Raw genomic sequence first — 15,255 nt, forward strand, 5'->3', positions numbered from 1 at the left:
ATGCATGATGGCACATGCAGTTTTAAAAACTTGTGTCAGAGTAAAATATTTTCATTAATTTTCTTTGACTACCATCTGGGGAAAAGTGTAAAGTAAAGTAGCAAGCAAAGCTTGGAGTGTTACAGCAACATTCACTGCTGTTGTGTTGCCATGGCATGAGAACATTTGCACTTGCAAAACTCATAAAATAAGTAATAAAGCTGTTAGACTAGTAGTCATGTTAATATAGCATTAAAAATATAGTTGTGGTAAAATCATAGTATTTGAAGATTTTGCAACATCAGTCATGTATGCTTGTCATTAAAAGGGGAAAAAAAGGGAAATGCTTGTCATTAAAAAACATTTTATCTTGTTACTGTAATGTTTCTTCATTAGCCAGAAAATTAGGAAGACTACCTATACTATCTGTAATGCAAATATAAAACCATTTTACTTTTTGCATTGGTCTGAGAAGTATTATCTACAGACTTCTAAGATTTTTTAAAGCAATCTTTCTTTTGAAATTCACCTTTGAAAATAACATCATCCCCATTTTCAATCAAAATTAATTGCTTTGTAGTTGTCCAACTTAAAATATTTGTAACATTGTTTTAAATGCTCAATATTGTGCAATTAGCAAGCTAAGACTAGTGATTATGGCAATATACATTTTTCTTTATATTAAAAAATACTACAATCAGAATATTTGGAAAAACAAGCTCCAGCAAGGACTTTGACTTAAAGTCCTTTAGCAAGGACTTTGTGTCATTTGTAATACTGCAATTCTTCATGTTCTTTTTTTTGTTTGAGGTGAAGCAGGAGTGTGTAACTTCATTGTCAGTCAAGGAAAATAGTGGAAACTTCCACTCACTTTTCTCCTGAACTATTCCTTGATGCTCTAAAGCAAAGATAATCCTTTACTTAAAACTCCAAGGGTGGCATTGACATGGCTACAACTGTCAGACTTCAAACAATATTTCCATTTAATTGCTTGTGAATAGTCATGTCTCTGTTTAAATTTTCATCAAATTTCATTCAATTAATATGGTATTTTATGGAGACAGGGCTCAGTTTTTGCATCTATGCACAGAAGCTCCCTAAATATTTGTATCTTTAAAAAACTGTTCTTTGGAAATTACACAGTACTTAGGTGTTTACTAAGAAGCTACCAATAAGAACATCTAAAATGTTTTTGTGTTAGTCATGCTGGATTTTGTCTTTTTTCTTCCTCTGTTAGTTAGTCTGCTTCTGAACACTAAGTACATCAAACAACGGGCTCACTTCAGATTTTTCTGCTTGGATGAGTGACATGGATCTGGAAAGAATTTTCTGGGTCACTGCCATTACACACTTGTGCAGCACACTCATAACTTTGCCTTGCTTCAGTTTGAAAGCCTTCTCTACCACAGCTCCTGTGGAGTCTGGCTTGGAGAATCTCTGTGGTTCATTAGATAGCAGCCTTCTTTCAGCTTCCTGCTCATTAGGCTTTACACCTGCATTGCCTTTTACTGAAAATATTTCTCTTTCCTCCTTTCTATTTCTGCATAGTGATTCTCTCGGTGTGGGCTGAAAAGCTGTGCTCTTCCTGCAATTTGTCAAGTATTAGTTTTTCTTCTCATAATTCTGATAGTTTTCTTCTGACTCTATGTATGTGTATGGCTTTAAGCCATCTTTATTTAAAACACACAGCTGGGAATGTGTGCAAAATTTCCAGATAAGGTCTCTGCTGGGGTCGTGGAGAAGAGCCCAGAACTGTATTTCTGGAGGATGCATGCTGTGATCATATTGGGTTCTCCTTCTGCTGCATCACCTGAACAATTCAGTGACCTTCTGATCAGCTGATACATGGAAACTTTTTCAGAGTAATTTCTGACAGGGATTTTCCCAGGCTGTTGGTTTTTTGTTTTAAAATGCGTGATTTCACATCCCTTTCTGCTGCTCATCTCTTGTTATCAAGTGTCTTTTTGCACAACGATGCCAACAGTTTTTTTCTCCACTTGGAAAGTGGGGAATTTTAAGATGTTTCGTATATCCATCTTTCATATCTCATCTTTAAGAAAATAACTGAAGTAGCTCTTAATTTACTTTACTCTAGAATCAGTTAACATATCTTCTACTCTTGTAAGTTAGCTCAGTGCAGTAAAATTCAGTGATGTGGTTCAATATTGAAGTGCAGTAGTTCAGATTGAATGGCTTCAATTCAAAACTGAGCTATCACTTCATGAATGTTTAAAAAACTTTGCTAAGCTTTGTTAGGGTTAGGCTAGAATGCTGTAATTGTGAAGTATTCTATGATCAGGTATAAAAAACTCCACCACCGATGTATGGTGTGGTGTAAGAACAGCCTATTGATGGGGAGGCTTCAACACTTGGAACTGTAGGCATTTCATAGGTCTTTGCTTTAACCATTTAGGACGTGCCCAGGATATATGTTTCCACCTTTGGGCTAAACTCTTTACTTTTCTGTAGTGGTTTTCAATTCTGAGCAGTGCTTTAAAGCTGAAAATAAAATCTGGGTTCGGGTGCCATCATTTTTACACCTGCTTTTTTTTTACCCCTGTAATTGCTTTTTAGCATCTTCCATGCCCACTTGTGAGACTGCTCTGTAAGTAATCCAAAATGAGTCTGTATATGAGATATACACGAGCATTCTATTATTTATTTAAAATATTTTGCAGGATTAAAGCATCTTCCTTGGAAATGTTTGAATTAACATTTCCTGTAAACATATGTGCCCACATAAAGTGTTCTTGAACTTTTTTTGCTTTTATTTCCCTAGGCTTGAATCTTTTGTCTGGTTTCCTGTGGAAACAAAGTTTGTGACCAGGTTCTCTGTTCCTTCCTCTCCCACAGTTAGTTGTAATAGGCCAAAGAGTTCAAAATTTAACTTTACAAGCCTCCAAAAGCCCTGAAAGTGGGCCATTTAGTTTCCAACCCAGCAGTAGTTCTCAGTGTATTAAGCACCCAAACAGCCACAAAAGGAAGTATTTAGAAATACTTACTGTGGGAAAAACATCAACTGGAACATGCATTTTCTTAGTATGAAAATCAGTTATTCCCAAGAGAGATCTCTGCAAAGCCAAGCTTTATTATTTTCTCGTCCATGTACATTAAATAATGGGGAGCCTTTACAGAAGTTCAGTGATTGAACTCAGTTTTCCACTCTCTTTCCCTAGAGATATTTCAGAAGTCAATTGAAATGCCTCAGAACAGTCTTTCCTTCAACTTAAAAAGCAGCCATCAGTGAGTGCCTGTCCCTGCTTGTTGGTTTTCATTATGTAGATTTCCACACGATGAATTCCCTTCCCAATTTTATTCAGTGTTACTGGGAAGCTGTTAGTTTGTGGGAGGCTGTGGCTGTGCAGGCTCTGTCAAGACTCTTAAATGCACGTTCTTGGTGGGACAGCAGGGTGCTACCAAGAGTGATAGGCTGTGCCCCTATGGAATAGGGACTCTTATAATATAGGGACATTTGTGGACATAATACACTGAAACAGAGATTCTACTACTCATAGTAGTTGAAAGTGACTAAGAATAGAATTGGACCTAAATCTGATCACTTCATGAAATAAAGCAATCAAAGTAATGTAAAATACCTGACACTTAACAAAAAAAAAAAAATCAAAACCCAAACCAAAAACCAACCAACCAAAAAACAAAAACCAACCAAACAAACAAAAAAAAAACAAAAAAGCCCCCCAAAAAAACCCAACAAGCCTAAAAACCAATAAAAAGAAAAAGGGAGATTTTGAAATTTTAAAATCCTACTTAACTCCCTTGTGAAAGGTTTCACTTCCATTGCACTGTATGGAACAAAAACTGTGAGACCACATAGAAACATGTGGTTAAGGATCTCAAAGAGCTCTTGGTACTTAAATGTATATGCACAGTAAAAACATTTGTAGAACAGACTTTTTAGTTTGATGTCTGTGGCAGAACAGCTATAACTTTAAAACCATGTTTTAAAAGTACTGAATTATCCTTTGTTGACCAGTGAAGAAGCTACCCTTTAGCCAGATATTTTTTGAGACAGGCTTCCGAGTAAATGCTAAATAAAAGGATTTTGATCTTGCGTGTTTATACTGTTCATTGTAAATATGTTATAAATGTTTGAGTTCAGATTTTCAGAAATCTGAGGAAAACTTTGGAAAATTGTTTAACATTTAGTTTAGTTTAGCATGTTTCAGTTCAAATCCATCCTGCTGGTTTCTGTTTTGTATTTGGGATTCACTGGTACTGTAAACACCTGTATAAAACAGTTTTTCTTTCTCCCCCCCACCCCCCAACTTAATTTGAGCTGTTGCCAGTAAGTTGACATTTGTGTTTCCTGAAGGAATAGTGTTTATGCCAGGTTTTCTGGACAAGGCACTTTTGAATATGAAATGCTGCATTGTGTCTTTGATTTGAATACTTCCAAAAGGAAGAACAAATGCTAACACATTCAGACATACAGCAGAGAAGGTAGTTAAATTAAATAAGAATGGATGTGTTTCTGTGATTTCTTACTTTTCCTTTAAAAAGAGTTGCTTCTGAGAGGTTTTTCTTCTTTCCCCAGATACCCATTTAAATTTTACCACCCCTGTCTCTCTGCAGAAGTCAATAATCCTTCAAGCAAAGGATTCAATGCATGAAGTGCTCATAGGATTAGCTGCTGAGAGCTATGAGATGTGCAGTAAGTGGCAGTCAGTGTGTGTTTTGGAAGGGAAGCAGAATGAAGCTCCTGTGCATTCACTGTCTCTCACCCTCTCCCTGAGACCAGCAGCTCCCATTGCAATAGCTTGAAGCTCTGAATAGTTTTTTTGGGAGGCTAGCTACAACAAAATATCAGTGGAGGAAAGAATTAAGAACTTGGGAAAGGTCCTTATAATACTTTTTCCTTCTTTTTGTTTTTGGTTTGGTTTGTTTTTTTGTTAAAGGTGTTCTGCTGTGGGCTTTGTATACAAACAACTGCTTAACAGCAATAGTACCTACAAGCAGTATTTTCAGAACACAGGTTGTGTCCTGTGATGGATTCAAGATGAAGAACAGTCTTAAGATTAGGTCTCTATGAAGTTTCACACAAGGATGTTTATTTGAGGAAACTCTGGACTTTGAAAATACATGAGGTTTTGTTGTGTAAAGTGAATGATTGTACAGAAGACATACATAAAAACCTCCTGACTTGAATTAAGTCTTGCAGAAGTTTTCATAGAAAATATATAGAAGCTTCTTAATCCTGTCCACCCCTAGGTGCAAGGAGATCCTGCTTCCCTGGGAACTGCATTCTAATTTTAATTGTCTATAGTTTACGCTTTTAGTTTAAATTTAACTCTGCATGGACATGTCAGCCTGCATCAGGTCTGTAGACAGAACCGATAGAAATTACCTTATTATTCTGTAATTACTTACATTTACTGCTGTGTTTAAAATCACTCAACCATAAAAATGTTTTCCTTGATGTCTCTCTTGGTTAGTGAAAGAATTATGTTGAAATAGCACATTGATGAATGCTCAGCATTAGTACAAATATTTCTTCCTTATCTTATTAAATGCCATAAATGTGGGCATAGCTTTAAAGTACAAAACATAACAGATGTACAAACACTGAGTTCCAATATTTTATACCAACATTTTTCATATTAAGTGTTAATAATTTTATAGGATACTGAAGAATGCTGCCTTTGTGATCTACACTTTCGTAGTGCAAAAAAAATTTCAGGATTTCTATCTTGGGTGGGGAAAAAATAATGAGGAAGACTAAGGCACAGTATTGCTTTTATTTGCCTGCTGTTGTTTTCTCTTCCTGAAAAAAATCCAGAATCCCAAAATCAGTTCACTGTAGTTTACTTACTTAGGTTTGTGGGACTGTGTCATCTATAAAAGGAATAAAAAACTTTTTAAAAAATTTATTTATTATCGTGGCTTTTATTGTATAGTAGCTTTTATTATTTTGTTAGTAAAGAGCTGCGATAGAATAAGTGCTCAGGTGCAGGTGTTTGGAGGTTGAAGAATCAGTGCTTTTTTGTGTTTCTTTAATTTCAGAAAGTGGAAATAGAGGCTATAAAAGTGATACTTTGTGTTGTTTTATGTCTGCTTGCTCAGCCTGTCTCAGTGGCACTTACGTACATATAAAATCATTCATTGGGAATTGCATAACTATGTTACACCTTTGCTCTCTTTAATCCCTTCTCTTTTGCAAATGTACTTCAGTTCACTTTGCAGGCTTTATAAATTTTTCATAAAGTGCTGAGCAGCCTTCAGTAGAAGACTTTGTTTGTATGCTTTGTTTGCCTTAAAATGAGTGGCATATTGAAGCTTTCTAGCTAGATTTTGTCTGGTAATTTAAAATGCTGTTCTTGTGTTTGTCTTTCATGTTGTTGCATTTATACTTGTTTTCACATATAACTGCATTTAAAAAATAAAATTACAAATGAAAAAAACCAAAACAAAAACTCAAAAAAATTATTTAAAGAAAGAGTTTTGGTGTAATTTCACTTATTTTTTGGCTATTCTCATTAACTTTAATGCTGTATCCAAGGATTTTCATTTCTTGTCCAGTAAATATTTTCAAAATTTATTAAATCTTTTTAAAAATACTGTATTTGTAGATAAGTCCAGCAATTCCTTGAGTAGAAGATGCCTTTTGTTATAATGAAAGGCATGCTGTAGGGTAGGAAAAAATAATGATGTTCTTAAAATAGGAGGAACATATTCAGAGCAAAGTAATTGTTAGTTTTGCATGCATAACACGGTGACTCACTTTGAGGGTGGAAGTAATAAAATTATGCTTTTAAGATGGGAAGATGTGATAGGATTTATGTATTGTACAGTTCTAAGTGGATATATCATCTTTTCCCTTAAGACAGTTTCACATAATTGTTTGAGTTTTCTTTGGTTTAGGTTTTTCAAGAAGTAAAAATTGGGGGTTCCCAGATGTATTGTTTTAACTCTGGTTTCTATCCATGTGTGCAATCTGTATAAACGTGTGTACTTATTTAGATACACTTATATATTAAGAACTACATTATAAATAAAAAATACTGTTTTCACCTCTGTCAAATTAAGACTAGGGCTTAGATCATAACTATTTTATCAGGTTATGTTTTCTACTAGAAACTTTTGTCCCTGTTACACGTGATTAGAGCTATGCATATATCACCTTAATGTTTGGCACTTACAAAGGTTGTGCTTAAGACTAGATTATCAGGACAGTTTCTGACCTTTTTAATGATTATAAATTATTTAAACTAGTGTACATATACTGTATTTTGAAACTATATTTACTTAAGAACAAATCATGCATTATTTTTTTATATTACCCTGCTACGTTTTTGCTCTGTGTACCAGTTCCTTCTGATGGTGTGACTAGAACTGTTCAGTAATGAAGTTAAGAAATATTGTAGGTGTTGGCTTCAGCAAAGCTGTATTTAAGTGTGGTGCTTGTTATGTAAAATATACCAGCTGCTTTTGATCCTTTTTACTTTGAGTGACTTCTTAAAACTAGCGATCATTTAATGAAAATGTAAAACAAGATAAAAGTGAGAATTCAGTTCTGACACCATTTGTGGTGGTGTCAGTCTGTGACAGGTGATGTTTCTGAGGCAGGGGTAGGTCCTTAGGCATTCTCATCCTGCTTGTGGTCTGGTGTTTTTAGCATGTGGTAGATCTAGCCATGTAAATGTAACAAGAAAACTTTTATTTTTACTATTATACTAAACAGTAAAGTCAGTACTAAACTGACTTTAGAATGGAACAATAGCTTAATACAAGCACAGAGTGCTTAATAATTTAATAATAAAGTGATACTCAGTAGCACAGCAAACATACCTGTTGTCATGAAGACACTCTTCTCTGCCTGGAGATGGTTCCTAGGAAATTTTTTCACTGAATTATAATAGCATGGTTTCATGATGTTCTGTCCCACTGCAAGTAAGAAATTTGATGTAAATATCCTGGTTTGGGGTAGACAGCTTTTTGCTGGTTGTTGAATGTTGCATTTTGTCCTTGTTATGCTTACCTGAAAAACATTCGCAAAACATTGTGCTCCAAGAGTAAAGGGTTTGGCTGGTATTGGGTTTGTGTGGCTGGATTTTGATGGTGGGGGGCCACAGGGTTGGCTCCTGTGAGAAGCTGCCAGAAGCTCCCCCCACGTCTGATGGAGCCAAACCCAGCTGGTGCCAAGACAGACCTGCCAGTGGCCAAGACTGAATTAATCAGTGATAGTGGTGGCACCTCTGGGATAACATAGTTAAGAAAGGTGGGGGAAACAAAAAACCATGCAATTGCAACCACAGAAGAGAGGAGTGGGAATGTGACAGGAACAGCCCTGCAGACACTAAGGGCAGAGCAGGAGGGGCAGGAGGTGCTCTGGGTGCCCCAGCAGAGATTTACCCAGCCTGTGGTGCAGATTATGGTGAGGCAGCTGTACCTCTGCAGCCTGTGTTGATCTAAAGGAAAATAGAATTCCACCTGCAACCTTGGGAGGACACCCATACCAGAGCACGTGGATGCTTGTGGAAAGCCCTCACTGGAGCAGGCTCCTGGTGGAATTTTTGACCCTGTGGAGAGAGGAGCCCACACTGGAGCAGGTTTACTGGCAGAATTTGTGACCCCGGAGGGGTCACAGAGCAATTTGTGAAGAACTGCATCCCATGGGAAGGGCTCACTTTGGCGGTGATAATGGAGAACTGCCTCCTTTGGAAGTGTAGAAGAGTGTGAGAGTCCTCTACCTGAGGAGGGAAGAGTAGTAGAAACAATGTGAGATGAACTGACCACAACCCCCATTCCTTGCCCCTCCACAGTACTGCAAGGCAAGAGGTAGAGGATTTGTGAGTGAAGTTGAGCCTAGGAAGAAAGGAAGGGTGGGAGGAAGTTATTAAGATTTGGGTTTATTTCTCATTATCCTATTGGTAACAAATTCAGTTCATTTGTCCCCAAATTGAATCTGTTTTGCCCATGACAGTGAGTGATCTCTGTCCTCGACCTAGAGCCTTTCATTGTATTTGCTCTCCCCTGTCCAGCTGAGGAAAGTGACAGAGTTGCTTTGGTGGGCATCTGCTGTCAAGCCCACCACACTTCCATATAAGTCTTAAGCAGATGTGGGTTTTCATTGCTATCCGTACTTTACCTCTTTCTCCGTTGTGCACAATGCAAATATGAAGTATTTTAAACAGCAGTACGTGACTAAAATAGAAATGCATGTATTTCTCACACACATTTTTCATTGAGTTTATGGTTTAAATGTTTCAGCTTATATAATTTTTGTATTTTATTTTTTTCTTCATGAAGTCTCTCACCTTAACTTTGGGGGGTAGGGCAGTTGAAGTGGATGCTGCTTTCGGGCATGTAGCACAGAGATGTAGTGTTCTGCAAAGATATGAGCATGTGCTTTCTGCTTGTAAATAGTCCTATTTGATTAGGATCAAAGTGACTAGTTAGGTTGCCTAAAGAAAAATGCCTGCTTCTGATTTTCTGTCACCACTTGGCAAGTCCAGCTCATGCAGCATGGCTTTGACTTGAGGAGTTACTCTGAAACCAGTAATCACCAAGCATTCAGCTGATTGTCTACAGCCAAAGAGATTCAGAAGGCTTGCTTTTATTTGCAGTGCATTCCATCAGTAATTGTGGAATTCTCTGCCTCTTCCTTTTGCCTTATGTACAGTAGTGACACATAAATCCTTGCTATTAATTTAAAACACTGAGTGCAATAATTATATTAAACATAGCTCAATTTAACTTTTTAACATACTAACTGGATTTGCTTTGATGAAAGGTTCTTTAAAATTTTTAATACATTGATAAAAAATAAATGCTGTTATTAATGACACGGAGATATTTGCAGGGCGCTATAAAATCGAGCATGTTTGGCTGGGTGCCACACTGTGTTCATATACAGTTTCCTATGGAGTTAATATTTATTTAGGATTGCAATAGTTAGTGCTTTATAAAAGATAAAACCCTCAAAATATATCTGTGTAAGTTATCATGAAATGTGTGAATCTTAGACAATTTGTGCTTTTATCTTAAGATAATGTGTGGTTTTTCTACTTCGAAATAAACGTGGGTTGCTTCAATTACGAGAGACTGTACTTTGAGAAGTAGTCAGCAACACATTGCAAAAACTGTGGCAGTTCATTTCCCTTGCATTCTACCTATGGAATATGTACTTATTTGCAGAATGGCTCAGAAAGGATAAAAAAAATAAATTGTATAGTGACCTGAATATCAGTATATATGGTTCCATTATGTGATAATTCAAACTTCCAGATCGAAAAGTAAAGCAGCAAAGACAACAGATGCTATAATGCAGTCCCTAATGCTGTATTTTCTCCTTCTGATACTTCATTAACACTAGTGAGCATAACTAGATTTTTCTGGAGGCAGCATTCATGGCTGTGTGTATTAGAGTATTGCTTTTTTTAATTGCCTTTTCTTTGTTGATGAAGATCAAATCTAGCTCTGGGCTTACTGTAGCTTTTTAGGATTATTAGTATTTGGTTGCTGGTTTTAGCTGCTCTTTCCAGTAAGATACTAGGAAAGATTTATTTAAAATGCAGTCATTTTTGCTGTCACGGATGCAGTCATTCTGTGATAATGAAGAAATCCTTTTCAGATGTATTAGAATAGGAAAAACCAGTCAGTCGAAATGAGACTGTTTGCAGTTGTCTGTAATTTCACAGAAAATCCTAAAGCAAAGGTTCTTTCAGGGCATGTTCCAGAAACAGAACTAAACAAGGCAAACAGCACTAAAATCATTCTGTATCTTTAACTGTATAGAGCTAATAGTTTTTTCTAGCATGTTCTCTTGTGACTTTTTTCCCCTAATCTTTTATACTGATTGGCTTATTCTCTCTTAATGCTGAATGAGGTCTTACTTCCATTTCCATCCAGGGAGAACAAGCACCAAGGTAGCATTCATAATTGACATGGATGGACACACTGGATGTGACATTTTTCATACAAACACAACTCCTTAGAGATGGGAGTATCTGCCTTGTCTGAGTTGAAACAAAATTCATGAACAAAGATTTTTGGTTTTAATTATTGAAGAATTTATTGCACACCAAAATTGATACATTAACATACTTTTATTAACTAGCTGTGGGGTGCAGGCTTCTTAGGGAGGAGACTAATTTGTCCCTGGAATAGCATTTAAATATTTCTTCAGACAGCAAATATTTTACTTTGTCAAAGTTAGCTTTCTGCAGTCTGGAAATGTTCACAGTTCTTAAAGATTTTCATGGGAGCTGTGGGCATAAAGCAATAGTAGAAATATATATCACAAATCTTGGTGAATGATTGTTAAATGATCAAATATACTGTCTCAATTCATTCTTCAGCACTGCATGTGAGCAAACTAATTTCAAGATTATAGCTCTTTGTAATTGTGTCAGTCTTACCACATTTCCTATTTGCTGTCATATTATTTGGCTCAAAGTATAATGGATAGCTCAGTGACTCGGATTTTCCTTGTACTAATGTACTTTGTCAACTCGAGAAACAAGAGTTTACCAAATCCAGAGCAGTGCTGGTTGATTTTTAAAAGAATTTATGTGACTTTATTCCCTTGTAAATTCCTGTTCTGCAGGAAAGCATTGATTTTGGAAGTAGCACAATATTCATATTCATTTTAATTCTGTCCAAACCCCGCAGCAAGCTACTGAAGGGTTTTGGCATATTGCTTCACTAATGTTTGTCCACAGATACATGTTTTTCTTGACTCTCTTATATTTGCAACAATTTGGTGGTATTTTGCTGACCTCTGCATGAGTTAAAGCTGCATAACTCAAAATTTTTATGCTGCATTCTCAAGCCCCAGTGGTTTTCTTAAGTAATTGGTACTGTCAGAGAGTAGAGTGTGACATATGTGATTTGAATTAATTTTGCTGTGTATCTCCCTCAAATTGTAATGATGCTTTTTCTGCTCCACCTATAGCTTCCTGCAGATTTCACAAAGCTGCACCTTACTGACAGTCTCCACCCACAGGTGACCCACGTTTCATCTAGTCACTCAGGATGTAGCATCACTAGTGATTCAGGAAGCAGCAGCCTTTCTGATATCTACCAGGTAAGACTGGAAGGGATGCTGATGGGAGGTGCAGTTGTCAGCAGTTTTGCATTTAATAGCTGAATGCCCTTGCTGTTGTCTCGTCAGTTTTTATCTGAAGAAGTGCTCAACAGAGTTCAAAAAACTACTTTTTGTTGGAATTGTAATGATTTCAGTCCTCAGATATGTTGGGCTCAGAATGTAGAGCGTACTCAGTGGTGGGAAGAAACAAATATGGAGTGAGCATCCTGTGCTTGAGGGGCGTATTTCTATTTCCCCACCCTGTAGAAATGTGATGCCAACCTCATAGCAGTGCTTCCTCTCCTGGTCATCCTCATCAAGATGGGGAGGTGATGGTGATGCTTTTTAAAGTTATACTTCTGAGGAGGTGGCTTCTTGTAAAGCTCTGTGCTGGTCGTTGGGCACAGCTTGAGTTTAGAGAAACTCTGAAACTGATTCAATTTAAATATAAATTGGAAAAAAGTAGAAAGTGAAATAAAATGAGGAATTATGCATTTTTCACTTGATTTGTATGGTTCTTGCAATGTCGGAGGAGGAGGTGTCCTGACAGGGAAGTGTAGCAATTTATTACTCTGAAAGGAAGGAATCAAATCCAATTAAAATATATTTCTATCAAAATAATCATGAAGTAGAGAGACCACTTCAACATGAAGTACTGTTAACTACGAGAGGAATAATGGTTTTTTTGAGATGCTTCTGAAATTGCAAATGTAGTCATTTAAACAACAGGAAAAGCATATCTATAAATACATAAAAGTTCAGCTGTGGTCATAGTTGAAGAACATAGTCTCTTTCAGGTGAGTAAGTTTATAGGCTTCTTTCTGTGAAAGAAGATAGACTATAAAAAGATCACAGTTCAATATAGACAGTAATTACAATAATGCAAAAGTTTATTTTTGCAAAACTATCAAATTAGCTGAACACTTGAGGCATAGCATATGTCAGTCAGGTAGGTTTGTCAGAATTTATTCTGAAGTCAGGATTACTTTGAGACATGATTCAGGTTTATATTGTGAGAGTGAAGAAGATGGAAAATCAGTTTTGTTCTTCTCGTGTTTTATAGATTTTCATTCCTTTCATTCCAAAGATTTCCACTCTAACAGCGAAATAACAACTGCCTCTAGAGACACATCTGTAGGTGGCAGGTAGTTACAGTCATACAGTTATTCTTGAGATAAGTTGGAAGTAAATTTTTTGCAGACTTTTAGCAAGATATTAATAACTGTGAAAAAAGATAATTGAATTTCTGTGCAATTAAAAAAAAACCCAACCAAACAGCATAAAAGAACTAAAGAAACCTCAGAATAATACTTTTCTATGTAGTTGCCAGCCTGGTCTATGACTCCTACTGGTTTCATTTTCAGTGTTGGAATCAGCATAATGGTTGGTGTCTGGAGAGAGTTAACGGTATACTGAAGTATTTATACACACAAAATTTACTCTTTAAGTATTCTTTTAAACTGAATTTACAGACATAATGCATAACCCATTCTTAAAAAATATTATCTAGTTTCTTAAATTAATCTGCAATTAATACCACATTTAAAGGTGACTTGGCACAGATGTTTCAAGAACTGTCTAATTGCACAATGTCAAAGTATGACTAATAACCTATGTCCATATCTACATTCAGAAATATGACCATGTACTGTAGAATGCAACCTCATCTTTTTGTCTTAATACATATATTTGAAGGAATGTTTATTAATGAAATGGTAAATTCAGGTGTGGAAACTAATAAGATTCTTAAATTCTTGAATTTAATTTAATGGTACCAAGTATTGTTTGCCTTTATTTCTCAGATTCTGGTAAATCATTAATTTCTGGCCTCAGTTTCAGTCATAAAGGAATGTAATGTAGCAGTGTTAGGCTAGGTTAAACTACTGCCAAAAAAACTCCCAAACCAAACCAAAATAAAATGGCTGTAATTTGACTCCTCTAGGGCCAAGGTAAGGATTAAAGAGAAATATTTTTTTCAAACTAAGAGTGTGAATCAGTCATTCTCTCTCAATTGTTTGACTTGTAATTTTCTCACAAGTGAGTCTCCCAAGTTCAAAAACAGTAGACCATATCCAAGTCATCATGTTATTTTTTTTGCTTCAGTTTGATAAGTCATTGGTAAAGCTCATGATCATTGTTCCTTTGATTCTTATTTTCTGTATATAATGGCATTTTTCTGTTCAGTGGAGTGGACTTCTGTTCATTATGGCTAAGTAGAAAGCAATGATTTAGAAAGATCATAATCTTGTATTGCAGTTGATAGAAAAAAAATGTTTTAAAAATTATACTGTTATTTAGATCATTGCTGTTGAAATACTAGGTAATATGTCATGTTTTGCATCCCATAAGTATTAGTTGTGTAGCCTTAAGAGCAGCTGCTTCCAGTGAAAATATGTTCATGGCCTTTTAAGATTTTTTTAAATAAATCATGAAGCTGAATCTTCAGATGCTTTCAGCATTGAACTGAGAATACTTCCTTTTAAATATTAATGTGGTATCTAAATTTGTTTGTCAAACGTTGCACATGAAAGAACTTCTTTTAGGATAAGAAATACTTACCAAAATAAAATCAACCTTTGTGTTTACCCCACCCAAGTTTCAAAAACATATCAGGTGCCAGTTAGTAAGGTCCTTAAATACTGTTATTTTTATTTTAGGAAATAAGTTCAAGTGACAAACTCTGTAGGGTGACTTGAGAGGAAGGGAATGCTGAATGTCAGTAGATCGTGTGTTGTCTTGTATTTGCCAATAACAATTCCTTGCTTCTGTCTTTTTTTGACTGGCAAAGCAAATAATTCACTGCTGCATCTCATGTGTGGCTGCTTGCTCTTGATTCCTAGGCTTAGTTAATGATTCCCAAATGAACACATATGCCTGTTTTCCTATATGCTCCTAGATGCTTCCTATACCTGCTAAATATATTACCAGATGATTGGAGAGTGAGGAGATCTAAGCTCATGAACGTGTATTATTCCCCCTCCCTGTTTTGGGAAGCATTGTTGTGTTGGCTCAGCTCTTTGCCAGCCTTTCTTTGCCTTATCCTGTCTCAGACTGGTGGCTTCCTGCCATGCTTGCGTGCCCTCAGTGCCTGCCCAGATACCACTGTCGGTACAGGAAACCAGGAACATCCTTTCTGAGACCCTCCCAGGATGTGTCTATTGCTTGGAAATTTTCAAGATGTCTGCTTTGTTTTCTCATGATTCTGATATGGCAGCTCCTAGAAGAAAGGT

At 36.2% G+C, this 15,255-nt stretch overlaps 1 protein-coding gene across 8 annotated transcripts in view; it reads left to right on the forward strand.

The window, feature by feature from the left end:
* Nucleotides 1–15,255, forward strand: part of RAPGEF2 (Rap guanine nucleotide exchange factor 2) — a 184,960-nt gene that overhangs the window by 126,891 nt on the left and 42,814 nt on the right. For 7 of the 8 annotated variants that reach the window (XM_064417490.1, XM_064417492.1, XM_064417489.1 and 4 more), the window contains one exon: nucleotides 11,894–12,025. The exons of the other annotated variant lie outside the window; for it this stretch is intronic. In XM_064417490.1, the coding sequence (XP_064273560.1) occupies nucleotides 11,894–12,025 (132 nt within the window). The remainder of the gene's footprint in view (nucleotides 1–11,893; nucleotides 12,026–15,255) is intronic. 8 annotated transcript variants of the gene reach the window in all.

Source organism: Passer domesticus, chromosome 4 (assembly GCF_036417665.1).
Source record: "Passer domesticus isolate bPasDom1 chromosome 4, bPasDom1.hap1, whole genome shotgun sequence".
NCBI lineage: Eukaryota > Metazoa > Chordata > Aves > Passeriformes > Passeridae > Passer > Passer domesticus.